The sequence below is a fragment of the Protomyctophum bolini genome (genome assembly GCF_963924005.1).
Source record: "Protomyctophum bolini genome assembly, chromosome: 6".
NCBI lineage: Eukaryota > Metazoa > Chordata > Actinopteri > Myctophiformes > Myctophidae > Protomyctophum > Protomyctophum bolini.
The window spans coordinates 25,785,992-25,799,134 of NC_137867.1; the positions used below are offsets into that span (position 1 = coordinate 25,785,992).

At 42.8% G+C, this 13,143-nt stretch overlaps 2 protein-coding genes across 3 annotated transcripts; one reads left to right on the plus strand and one right to left on the minus strand.

Moving 5' to 3' along the window:
- Nucleotides 1–75: 75 nt before the first annotated feature.
- tfip11 (tuftelin interacting protein 11) lies at nt 76–6,785 on the minus strand. Its single transcript, XM_080766784.1, has 15 exons — nt 6,661–6,785; nt 6,012–6,225; nt 5,427–5,601; nt 5,098–5,257; nt 4,861–4,988; nt 3,925–4,086; nt 3,634–3,819; nt 3,241–3,420; nt 2,466–2,600; nt 2,239–2,342; nt 1,944–2,112; nt 1,489–1,732; nt 1,203–1,345; nt 758–923; nt 76–594 (listed from the first exon to the last, which is right to left on the minus strand). Exons 2-15 carry the CDS (start codon nt 6,212–6,214, stop codon nt 248–250), a joined length of 2,502 nt encoding a protein of 833 aa, XP_080622910.1. The 5' UTR covers nt 6,215–6,225; nt 6,661–6,785; the 3' UTR covers nt 76–247.
- Nucleotides 6,786–6,843: 58 nt separating this feature from the next.
- srrd (SRR1 domain containing) lies at nt 6,844–10,283 on the plus strand. Of its 2 annotated transcripts, XM_080766790.1 has the most exons (6): nt 6,844–7,106; nt 7,203–7,243; nt 7,462–7,682; nt 7,776–7,874; nt 7,982–8,133; nt 8,497–10,283. In XM_080766790.1, the coding sequence occupies exons 1-6, from the start codon at nt 6,964–6,966 to the stop codon at nt 8,735–8,737; spliced, it is 897 nt and encodes a 298-aa protein (XP_080622916.1). In that variant the 5' UTR covers nt 6,844–6,963; the 3' UTR covers nt 8,738–10,283. The 2 variants fall into 2 exon arrangements, with proteins under 2 accessions (XP_080622916.1, XP_080622917.1); XM_080766791.1 differs by lacking the exon at nt 7,776–7,874 and having other exon boundaries at nt 7,462–7,706.
- The last annotated feature ends 2,860 nt before the right edge of the window (nt 10,284–13,143 follow it).

A 13,143-nucleotide genomic window follows, 5' to 3' on the forward strand; every position in this document is an offset into this window, starting at 1 on the left:
TACAGGCAATTGAACCATGAAAGATACAATTTTATCACAGACAAATACATTAACAGCACAATAGATCATATAAAACGGTTTTATTGTTCCAGTGACATTTTATACAATTACAAAGACGCATGTTGTGTCAAAAAAGAAGTGTGCCGTTTTCCGGCACACTAATAACCTCTACAACTGTCACAACTCTGTTTCAGCCATAACAATTCATGTGGACAAATAAAAAATTAACAGCCCTTTTCTGAGAGCATTATCTGGCCATATCTATCAGACTCTGTAACGATGTGGGTACCCATGTCCTTTCTCCTTGTACAAATACTACTCCTCTGTCAATGTAGATGACAATACGCCCAAATGTGTACAACTGTTTGCCCTCGTGGCGTTTGGCCACCAGGGGCATGAAGACGATGTTGTTCTCCTCTGCCTTGGTCTGGATCAGGTCTTTGAAGTTTGTCGGCAAACTTGCACCCTGGCCCCTCTGAGCCACGCTCTCCGCATCCCTACGCTCCTGCAAGGCTTCGTACTGGTAGTCCTTACGTCTCTCTGTTTGCGTGAGGTACGCAATGTTCTCCCTGGCGCCAGGCTGTATGTATCCAGCTGCAGAGAGCAGGGTGAAGAAAAGAGACAAATGTTTGGATGGATACACTATTTGTTGGCACAGAGGACAAAGAAAATGTTCAAATGATACCTGTATGCCGTGTGTGTGTGTGTGTGTGTGTGTGTGTGTGTGTGTGTGTGTGTGTGTGTGTGTGTGACTAACCCATGCCTGAGGACACTGCTCGGTTCATAATGTCCAGTGCTTCGTTGAATTTGTCTTTGATTAGTGGTTGAGATAACAGCATATCGCTGAACATGTTCTTCCAACCCAGGTACCACTTTGTTATTTCCTCATAATTAGGACTGTTATTCAGCCATGAACAAAGGACCTACAAACATCAAGAGTCAGACAGATTAGATTTGAAGCATTACTAATTAAAATATTCATCAACCAAAGGTAAATGTATCTTGTTAAAGAGTCAATCCTTGAGATTATCATATTATATAGCAATACTGTAGCAATCATCGTGTTGGGTAAGCACTGTGACTACTCTGTATATGGTAATGTTCATTGGCAGGCAGCTGCTGGTGCTAGTGCAGGTGGCAGGTGCTAGCAGGATCTGCAAATGTTCAAGGATTAACACCCTCTCCTCTACTGCAACACTAACCTGCAGCCATTTGGGAAAGAAGTTTTTGTCCAATAAGGACACAAGGCTGGATGGGGAGAGCATGCCTTCCCAGTCCATCACCCAGTGGAAGGGATCCATCTGCTGCTGGTGAGGATTAATAACCAGCTCCACAAGACACAGAGCTACGGAGAGAGGAGAGAGTAAAGACAGGTGAAGAGGGGTGTACGAATACAAAGTGTAGCAAAAATATATATATACATTTACTTCATTACCAGGCAAAACCAAAGTAGTCCAACTATTAGCCGCTATGATTATATGAGCATACCTAGTTTAGGGATGATGTTTTTAACCATGAAGGCCTCCCATGCTCCTGGGGAGAATACGTCTTTCCACGGCTGCAGTATAAGGCGAGCTGAGGTGTCATTGGGATGCCACCGCTGTAGAGCATTGGCTAGCTTGCTGCGGATGGGAGGGTACAAAGGCTCAAGACGTGATTGGAGTAATGGTAGCCATGGGTGAAGCCAGGAATGGATGGGCACCGTGTCAGTTAAAGGGTTCCAGTTATCCACCTGGTAGGGGAAACAGCACAATTGTTTAGAGGTTATATGCATGCACTGGAGTTACTAAATAATCCTTCTGAACAGAAAGGCAAAGTGAGTAGATGCCATTTAATCTTAATTCATATTTTGTCGTATAACTGCAGAAAATAGCTGATGTGACAATGTTTGTAAACCAGCCTTTTTCAGTGAGTGACACCGTACGAGTGTGTTTGTGTCTTGCCTCTCTCTGCAGGCGGGGTAAGATTAGTTGTTCCAACAGGTGATCCAGTATCCAGAGGGGGAGGATTGGAGCCCATACTTCCACACAGTCCACCATGGGTCCAACCACACGAGGCTGCCAGCCTGACACGCAGGTCCGCATCACTGGGACCAACACCTCCCACAGAAGTCTGGACAAACAACACACATTCCATCACTGGCTGCAACAGTGATCTACATGTGCATATACGTGTGTGTGTGTGTGTGTGTGTGTATGTGTGTTTGTGTGTGTGTGTGTGTGTGTGTGCACATTTTACCTATGGTAGGGGTCCATGCTTGCTTCCGGGGTACTAGAGTGCAACTGTCTCGATTCAAGGATTGCCCTCCATTGCCCAACCTCTTCCAAACCATATGAGCTGTCCTACAAGAATCACAAAATATATACGCAATGAAAAATTATGTTTTTTTCTTTAGCGTGCAGAAAGCAAGTTGTTATCGTAGCCCAAGAGGCCATGTACGTGATGGGGTAACTGCTGGAATGTACCTTCAATGGGTCCCAAGTACGTAGCTTCTCTTTAAGTAAAGGATGAACCACAGCCACAGCCAGATCACCCATTCCCATAGTCTTATATTCTTCATAGTATTCTGTCTGCAAGGTTTCAAAGATCCGAGCACATTCCTAGACAAAGAGAGAAACGCATAAAACAATTAACCGATAGGAAGATTCACAACTCTGAGTATGATAAGAACAAAGTGGCTACATTTTCAAAGGCTTGATGTCTGTCACTATGAGCAGTGTGTGTGGGTGCTGGTCAAAAATCGTTCCACAATAAACATAACACTTGCATCGTCCTTATGAATGTGCTGTGTCTCCCTTTAAACTCTTGGTACCGTTCAAATTCATAGCTAACACCTCACCAACATATGCATGTTCCACTTTCCTATATGATTTTTGTCACAACCCTGCCATAGCTGCTACCTGGCACCCACATCAACTGTTGGCAAACATGGAGCAAATACAACAGTGCCATACGAGAAACCAGCTTGATTTGGTTCTACTAAACTGCATAAAAACCCTTCCTCTCAATTTTATGATCACCACTTAAAACAACATCGGGCCATAGATGGACCATAGAGTATGCACTGGAGGACGAGCAGCTTATTTTCTAGTTTTCTTGTGGACTAGCACAGCAGACTAAATAGAATCAATCAAAAAATAAATTTAAAAGGGCTGATTATTATCCAAGGTCCAACGATTGCCTACATTTGGCAAGTGTCTCAGAGATTGTCAATACACAATGCTAGTGTACAGTATGTACCTGCAGGCTGGGCCCCACGCCTGGTGCCAAGTCTCCAGACTGGAAGCGCTCCACCAATTCCAGCACAGCCTCCATTCTCTGAATGGCATCTTGCTCTGCTGTCAACCTAGTCTGCAGAGCGGCGGATTCATGGCTCAGAGACACAACAACATCTCTCTCATGCTGCAGACGTCTGGCAGACTACAGAGAAGAAAGAGAAATGGAGAGGAAAGCGAGGGGCGGGGGGGACGGGGGACAGATAGTGACAGATAAGAGGAGACATACAAAAAGACACATGGAATAATCAAGCAGCTGTGAAATTATTTGGGGGTAACTTGATCAATGATAGAGAGAAACCTTCATTACTTCTTATTGCAGCCCAAAATATATGACAGGTTCTTGTCTACTAGTTACCTGTAATATGTCCTGTTCTGTAAGGTCTATCAGTAACTGCAGGTTGTGTTCTAGCTCAGGAAGAGCAAAGGCAGATGGCTTCTGGTCCCGTGTGCTGGGTGGACCTTCATCTGGAACACTGTGCTTGTTGCTCATCTGACTGTAACTGTAATACACCTTCTGTTCTCTGCCAGTCATATCGATCACCTAGTTGTTATAAGAGAGAAGGGTGAAATAAGAATTATCATGAGAAATCAAAACAGCAGCAGGGGCGTGTGTGTACTGTGTATGTACGAGTCCTTTCCAACTCACCTTAACCTGTGCCAGCTCTCCAGCAGGTGTTTGTGTGCTCCGTCCAGCCAGCTTGCCTTTAGCCTTCAACTCCTCTACAGTCCTGTAGGAATACTTGGGCTTCTTTTTTCCTCCTGCACCTGTAGGATCCCTCCTCCACTGGCCGAGCTCCTTCTGAAATTCCTACATCAGAGATGGGATATGATGTTCAGTTCCGTGGTCTCATATTCGTTGCGTATGTACAAGACCAGTGGGATATACTGCTTTCCATTCTGTCACAACCCTAGTTGCTCGATGGCCTTGCCACAACTCATGATTATTACTTGCGCAAGCAGAGCGCGCAAGTAATAATTTCGCCCGGTCTCTTCAACGTGACAGCCGTCAACCACTTTTCTGTGTAAGCAAATCTGTGCCTGGTTTGCTGGGACCAGATTACACAGATGACCATTTCTCTTACGTCATCATTGAGAGCTAGTCATACATATATACACTCCATGTACTCTGGTCCCAGCTCTCAACGATGACGTAAGAAAAATGGTCATCTGTGTAATCTGGTCAAATGGTTGACGGCTGTCACTTTTTGGCACAAAGTAACCACAGTATACTGCTAATCAAATTGCTGGGACCAGATTACAATAAGTAATAAAATAATTATACTGTATAATATATTTTAATTCAGTTTATATACCTCTTGGTAAGTTACAACTTATCTGAAAAATAGAACTTTTTTACTTTTTCTTAAGTTGATTCTGATTTATAAAGGGAAAATGGCATGAAGATGTGCATGCAGCCATGCACAGTTTTATAAATCAGATTTTTTTTGAAGCACGTCATTTCCGCTTGTGTGCACGTACACTTAAGTATGGATTCTGCACACTATTGTAAAATGAGATCCCTACTCACTACAGTCTTGCATCTCTGACTGATTTAGATCAAAACTGAAACATTTCTCAATACCTTTTCCTCCTCTTCCTCCGAGTCAACAACGGGAAAGTCCTGGAGGCTCTGCTTGGTTCGCTCGTTGCCATAGGCGCCAACTGCTCCCTTGCCCTTGCGAACCTTTGCCTCGATGGGGGTTAGAATACCTGCAGCAATCACAGTGTAAAATATTTAATGTATAATTATTACTCATAACTCATTAGCCAATGGTAATTCTACTCCCATCAATCCTGTGCTGTCCACATTTGTTCCCACCTTGAGCATTCTTGCCCAGGCCTTTGCCTGGTTGGTAGCCCATCTTCTGTAGAAGTTTCATTCCAAACCCTTTCGTGTGCTTCTCCCAGCCACCCAGGTCCTGACCAGTCCGTATCCCAGCTGCAAACTTCTTGGACTGGTGCACACGGAAATTACCCCCCTAGGAAAACACAAACACTTATTCATGCCAAAACGGTAACATGGTTATTGGCTGTAAGTGATTGACAAAAGTCTCAATCACTCAAATGATCATATCTATCATACAGTATAGCTGATAGCATCATCATCATAGCAGACGCCAACACACATCAAGTCATAAACAAGAGTACCGTCTGGAGTTTAGTGGTCGCAGCCCCACGAGAAGGTGCTGCTGGTGGAGGAGGGTCATCATCCTCATCCGAGTAATCAGATCCTGCTTCAGCTTTCTGCTGCTGTTTCTCCTCAGCTGCGGTTTTACGGATACCTCCACTCACAAAGCTCACTGGAGCAGTATAGTCCTTAGACCTAGAAGGATATACAGACAGATGTAATGTCTGTATGTAATACATAAATTTAAAAATAAGTACTGCAGCCAACGATATCAAATAAGGCAAGTGAATCCTCAGGCAAAAGCAGTTCCATCTGCGATACGTGATACCCAGGTAGAGCCATAAACTACCTCTATAAGTCTATAATAGACAAAGCATCAATACAGATTCCACAGAGCCCTATCAGCATTATTAATAGACCTCCAACCGCAGGTAGCTGACCTTACAAGGGGCATCTCGGTTTAATTCCTACTTTGACACCATCGCAGGGTTAAACAACCAGTTGAACCTTAGGTATTTAGATAGATAGATAGATAGATAGATAGATAGATAGGGTTTGGATGGTTTTCATCACAGTACATTTGATGTAGCAGCAAGTCAGCCTACCTCTTGCCTCCAAAGCTGGGCCTCTCATCATCTGAATCGGCGTCAGCCCAGATGCCATAGGTGGCCTGATCCTTGGTCTGTCTGTGTCTCTGACGCTCTGGGTTGAATTCATTAGCAAGGTCCCAATCTGTCACCTCAAAGGCCTCCACCTCCACCCCATCTTCCTCTTCTGCCCTCCGTCCATACAGGTGGGACATGGACATGTCTGGATTTGCTAGGGAAGTCAACAAAGTGAACAAACATGATTGATTGATAACAGTTGTATTAACAGTTTGTAGAATGGGTACATTTCAAAGAAAGTACAGGTCAATACAAAATCTGCTACTAGGATAAAACCAGAAAAAGCACTAAGACTTGTTTTCAGGCCAGGGTCCTCTAGTCTAAATGATGATGAGAATGATCACCTACCATGTAATTCCTAAGTTGGGTTAGCTGGTATATTATTAACAAACAAAAACAACTAAACACATAGTTAGTAACTAGTTATTACTGGGGAAAGTTTCTGTACACGAAAATGAGATGAGCCGAAGTTATGTTGTTACTAGCAAAACGTTGCTACAGCTAATGCTAGTTAGTAAATGTAATCGGTTTTTTCCGTAATTACAGAGCCTGGCTAGACAGCAAATTGACATGCCACTGGCAGTCTTACCTGGTCTAACGTAACTCGTCAAAAATGCGATTCCCTTAATCCAGGATATCGAATGCCTTTGTTAAAATACTAATATATCAAGGGCTACTAGCATGGAATCGAAAACATATGCGTCAAGTACGTCATCCAGTTCCGCTATACTACCGGAAGGGGAAACGTGTGTTACTCTCAAAACACTCCCACGTGTTTTCTACTCAATGCAGAATCAGCACAGTCTATGATGCACACTGCCCTCGGTAGATGGTGTTTTGTTTAATTTGGGAAATGTGCTGATGTGATATTTAATACTTAATATTTAATAAGATGTCGGACACAAGAGAGGAGTGGCAGGTGGCAGGGCGTCGTAAAGGGGCAGCGCGGAGACCTCAGCAACCGCTGGCAGCTTCAGCATGCCAGGATCAGCTGCTGGACACTGGGAAAACCATTCAACGGATCAGAGAAACAATGTAAGAAGAAGGATGAGCTCCCCTCCCTATTTGCTTTTAAACTTTCTGCACCTTGGAATGTGAAGACTGTCATTTTAACATATCCTTCCTCTGTAGGTCTGATCTGAAATGTGAGGAATTTTGGAAGAAATGGAAAGGTGAGTTTTAACATGTCGAGTTAATGGAGTTATTATCAGCAAACGTAAAATATAGTTTCCAGAATCAGAATTATTGTTATTGCCACACCAATTTGCACATACAAACAATTTAGTTTGTGTACTAATCTGAAACATAAATCGTGTTTGTTTGTCTGGGTGAGGTGATGGTTTGGACTTATAGCAGCAGTGTAACCCTAACAAGGTATTCTCCTCTTCAGAACAGCTGACAATGACAGGACTAACTGCAGATCCCTCCGAACCTTCAGCGACTGGAAAGGCTCTGTCCACTGAGATGCCTGACGAACAGTCAGAGAAGAACGCACATGGCAAAAGTGATCTAGAACAACACTGTGTGTGTTATGGTCTGGGCTCCTTCTCATCCTGTGTGTCGGCTCGATATCAGCTTGCGATGTTGCTACTTCTTCTTGACACCCTCCAGGTCAGAAAATCAAGTTCTATAAAGGTAACGTGGTAAGACATTATGAATTGTAACCTGGTTCGAATTACCGCATGTTGATCTGCATCTTTTTAGATACCATTAAAGGACTGCTGCGTCTATGATCCTATGTTCTCCTCGGGGGAGAGGAATGTCTTAAGAGAACTGGGTTTAACCATAATCACAGAGAATGAGGTGGGCGTGTTATTATCATCCTGTTGCAGTTGGGTACTGAAACAAATCATTCAACTATGTTCACTTTAAAGATGGTTGAAATGTATCTAATCTCTTGTGTCCATCAGGAAGGGAAGCGATTGACCACTAAGCCAACCCTCTTCTACCTGATGCATTGTGGGAAAGCCCTTTATAACAACCTGCTATGGAAGAACTGGAGTAGAGAAACTCTGCCTCAGTTGACCATCATAGGAAACAGCTTCTCTGGCATACAGGACAGGTAGTTTGTGGGGTTATTGTCTATTTTAGTAGGTCCTAAAATCCCAAAAGGTGCGCCACTGTGTCTTGGGATCCTTTGACAACCACACATTATTGTTGCAATATACAACTATACAAAATGTTACACTTTTTTATTTACTATATCAGTACTTTCCCAATACAGAGCAAATGATTTACCCTAAAATGATTTAAAACTTATTTGGCAATGGTAAATAAAAAGAAACGAGTAAAATAGAGGTTATTTTGGAAGGATAGTACTGGTGTATCTTGAGATTTGACTTGCCCTTTGGTGTGCCTTTGAAAACCACTGCTCTAAATGGAAAAGGAGAGCCAAGCTGACATTTGCTTTCTGTGATCCTATTAGGATGATTGAGAGAGAATTCCAGCGAGACTACAGCTATATTGCTCAGGCTGTAGTTGTGTGTAAAGAGAGACAGCTGCCGTGTCCATCCCGCCTCCTTGATGTCTTCAACGACACAGTCGTCATCAGCTTCCCTTCCAGTGACCTCAGCAAACTACCTCCATGCACTTGGACAGAGCCACCTGAGCCACAATACCAACACTGTGGTGATCTGGAGATTATACTGAGAGAACAACAGAGCTGAGAATGGAGACATGGGGGGGGGGGGGGGGGGGGGGCGGTTGAGGATTGAGTCTGTTAACACTTAAACTGATGGTATGATTTTCAATGGCTGTCTACTATGGGGAAAATCACAGTGGAACCTTACTGTTCAGTCAGTGCCCACTGCTCACCAGCACTAGACACCTTAAACATTAATAACAAGAATCACACCCGTGTGAAGTATGGGTTGCTCTCATTATCGTACATCATCATCAAGAATGGTATTCCCTTATTGGCCAAGACCGACATACATATGCCGATTTGCCGACACATATGACGTAAATTCTCTGTTCATTGTCAATGGCATTTTTTATGTTTGTTCAGACACACAAACATTAAGCACCCCCATTCAACTGTTATCACCCGATAATCAAGAAAATGTTCGTAATCAGCACCTTAGAAATACCCCCAGTATGTGATAATCAACATACTGGAAAATCCTGAAGAGAAACTATGGGAGCGTTTGTTTTTGTGTCAATGATGTCAATGACGGAGGGGCGCCGTGTCTGGTGGCCTTAGGCCACGTGAGGCACCGTTGAGCGTTGCGAAGGCCACCAGACCCGACTCAGCGCCGTCCGAGTTACGTCCCGATAGGCAGAGAATAGTATATATTAGTAGCCCCTAGTTTCCATGCGCTGACAATAGAGTTGGAAATGATACGTTCAGCAGGGGGAGTCCTTGACCAGGCTATGTCTGCACGACTGCACCACCACCCTGCATGTGCAGTCCGAGGGAATACAACCAAACATCACAATGTATAGTATGCCAGTATGGCCATATTCCAACGTCCTGATAACGGTTGATTTCGTATATTTAATACAGTGATAATGGGTAAACTGTATAAAAAAAATCCCTAAACAGTAGGCACTATACAACTCTGTAATACTCCCTCAACTCCCATTTTTATCCTACAAAAGAAAGCAATAAGAATAGTCAACTTGACTATTAATATGATACACCAACAAAACCACTATTCATTAACATTGAAACTCAAAAATGTAGTCAACCTGAACACCACTACAATAATTTACAAGGTATACAATAAGTCACTTTCAATATGCATGATCTGTTTCAAGTGTCAAAATGTAAAACTGGTGACAAATTATGCATACTGTGGAACAAGAAAAGTTTTTTTAGTGTGTGCATCTATATGCTCCATCAGTAAGCATCATGGAAGGGGAAGTGGGGGTGTCCTCCATCTCTCCAGACCCTTTTGCCATTAATCTGTGAAGAGATGATGGAAGTTATGCTGAGACAAGGAACAGACAGTATCTTTGTTCTTTAGGTGTGAGCATGGTTGTGCCTCGTCCCAGTTTACTGGAATAAACAGATTTTGTTTAAACTTTTAATTAAATTACTGAGGTCCTTTTCAAATATGACTATCCGGGAAAAATAGAGTTCTCTGTACTGTCTCTTTAATGATTTAGACTAGGGTGACAGTTCTATTTGCCTTTCTCAGGCTACAGTATTGCAGAGATTTAGGTATATTTTTATCTAAAGCCATGTCATCATACACAATCAATCCTGTGGTATGCTATATGTTATGTACGTGTAGCTGTTTAAGGCATGATATTAAATTAAGCTCTCACTCTTGGTAAAATTCTTGTATAATTTGAGGTGTTTGAATGAATTGGTCACTCGCCTCTACTGCAGGAACAATGAAGCGTTGGTTCTGGTTGATGGAGTCAATCTGCTTCATGTCCTTCTCTGACAGGGAGAAGTCAAACACCTGTAGGTTCTGTTGGATTCTGGCAAGCCCCATTCAGACCGAAGAAGCAGAAGCTAGCTTCTGCTTCTTCGGTCTGAATGGGGCTTAGGGATGCACACCACACCCCTCTGGACATGCCACCTATACCACACAACAGGTTTCACACTGTAATTACAATAGTAATCGACTTCGGAGGCAACCGTAAACACCGGCTGAGGAGATAGTTTGAGTTACCTGAGTATAATCTGAGCCGGGGTCTTGTGGTATCTCTGAGCGAGAGCCTCCCGTCCTGGGTCATCCAGCAGGCATGGCTCATTAGGGGAGGCCCAGGGTCGGTCCCTGCTGCCGAGAGGACTGTAGGCCGTAATACAAACCCCCACTGACCTAGACAGAGGTTATAAACTGTAATGCACATTTTAACAAATAGTGTGAAAGGAATTTTAGGTTGCAATAATAATAAACGGGAGCAGAGGCGGTCTAAAATAATACAATAAGCAAACATATGCTTAGTGCTTACTGACCGACAATGAGACAGCAGGTCTGCTTGGGATAAATATGGATGGCATTCAACCTACGGCATAGACAAAAATATGTTGAGAGTTTCTTAATGGTTTATTCACGATACATTTCCCAAATATCTTGTTCAATACCTGGTTGACCACAGGCTTGTGTTTGGCCATGCTGATGATGTCACCAGTCTGCCTTGCATTGAAATTGGACAAGCCTATGGCCTTGACCAGACCATTGTCCACTAGCCTCTCCATAGCAATCCAAGTGTCTCGGTAGTGTATGTCAGTATAACACACAGTCCCATCCTCCCTTCGAGGCATCAGCTCTTTTCCCCGCCTTAAAATATGAACATAAACAAAAACATCTCAAAGCATTGTAACGGCAGCATAATCTAAGCCTATTCACCCTGGGCCACAGACTAGACACCATGTTAACCACTTAAGCGTTAAGCCTTATAGGTAATTTGTTCCATTACAGTAGTGGTAATGGGGAATATTTTAGTAAAAAATAAATAAATGTTTATTTAACATTTGCCCAAAACAGGGACACCAGGTTTAATATGTTTAAGAAATATAGAAAGGCAAACAGGTGCAATGCAAAAAGGTACAGCTGTGATGCTCACTGGAAAGCCATGGGCCAGTGCATGAGGTAGAGGTCCAGGTCCTGTAGGAGAGACCCAGGTGGTCCAGGCTGTTCCTACAGGCCTCCTCCACATCCTCTGCAGGGTCATGCTTTGTGTTCCACAGTTTGGAGGTCACGAACACCTCCGCACGACGTAGAGCCTGGGGTCATAAAAGGAAGTTTAATACACTGATTGAAATGGTGGTTTCTAGTAAGGTGAGGTACTGTAGATAGAATCCCATCTCACCTTCTGTGGGCCTATTCTGAGAGTCAGAGCTTCTCCCACCTCCTGCTCATTGCCATAGGCAGCAGCACAGTCAATGTGTCTGTACCCACAATCTAGAGCCGCCAGCACAGCCTGTTTCACCTGAACAAACACGAAGAGATCAAGCACAATAACCAGAAACAATAATCATATTAAATTGACCTATAAGGCTATTAGCCTATAAATTATGTTGCCTTTATTATTGGTAAGACTAGATAAGTATTTATATCAACCTGTCCAGGAGCACTCTTCCATGTGCCTAGCCCAAGGATGGGCATCTTCTGGCCTGATGTCAGAGTCACGAATGAAGTCATTATTCTTGGAATTAATGACCTAGGAGAGGAGAGCGGGTGGGTTGAGGTCGGGTGCAAGTTCAGGGTAATGTACCACTTTTGAATGAATGATTAAGTGTTAACATAGTGTGTAGACTGACCAGTTGAATGTACTTTCATCCAGTGACAGGCTAGTCACCATGACTAAGTGCTAACGTTTGTCTGTGAAGTCTGTATGTGTTATGTACAGTGTGCGCAATTTTAGCTGAAGCCTGTGTGTGCGTGCATGTGTGAGTGTGTGTGTGTGTGTGTGTGTGTGTGTGTGTGTGTGTGTGTGTGTGTGTGTGTGTGCGCGCGTGCGTGTTTGTTTGTGTTCATGCGAACATGCACAAGTCTGTATGAATGATTTTATTTGTCAACAAATCAGTCATATTCTAACTTTATAAAATTATAACATATATCATCAGTTTTTCTCCAGTTGTTTGGTACATTTCGCAAATGTTCCTTACCAAGGTTGTCACACTAAAGTTGCAATACACAAACTCTCTGTGAACCCTGGCTTACGTCTGTAAATAGCTGATGTAGCTTTATGGCATTATCCCCCATTCGTCACACACAGTGTGGTGCTACTGAAGCATAACTCTGATCCTGTTTATGTGTATGAAATGATAACTGTTGTCTGCCTTTTTAATATATGTACTGTATTTCCTGATTGGGAGTCTATCAAAATTCAAAAGCCACTTGTCATTATGGTTCATTTTGTCCTTGTCATGTCTTTGTATATTCAATCTTTTTATTTATAATAGTGTTGTGCCTGAGCTGTTTTTGTTTTTGTTTTCTTTTCTTTTATTTGTTATTATGTTCTTGTTGTATAATGTATAATGTATAAGTATCATATGATACAGTCATCTAGACTCGCATGACTGAAGTAAAATATGGTATAAGTAGCCTATGCTTAAATTCATATTTAGAAAATGTTTCAGATGTTTAAAAAACCCGAGATGCAACTTGAT

Bases quoted from the DNA above. Each gene is read 5' to 3' on its own strand.
- tfip11 (XM_080766784.1), bottom strand. From the start codon at position 6,214: ATGTCCATGTCCCACCTGTATGGACGGAGGGCAGAAGAGGAAGATGGG. The intron at 2,343-2,465 runs GTACATTCCAGC...TGATTCTTGTAG, and splicing joins GTACTTGGGACCCATTGAAG to GACAGCTCATATGGTTTGGA. The intron at 2,113-2,238 runs GTAAAATGTGCA...TTGTTTGTCCAG, and splicing joins AGCATGGACCCCTACCATAG to ACTTCTGTGGGAGGTGTTGG.
- srrd (XM_080766790.1), top strand. From the start codon at position 6,964: ATGTCGGACACAAGAGAGGAGTGGCAGGTGGCAGGGCGTCGTAAAGGG. The intron at 7,244-7,461 runs GTGAGTTTTAAC...TCTCCTCTTCAG, and splicing joins ATTTTGGAAGAAATGGAAAG to AACAGCTGACAATGACAGGA. The intron at 7,683-7,775 runs GTCAGAAAATCA...GCATCTTTTTAG, and splicing joins TTCTTCTTGACACCCTCCAG to ATACCATTAAAGGACTGCTG.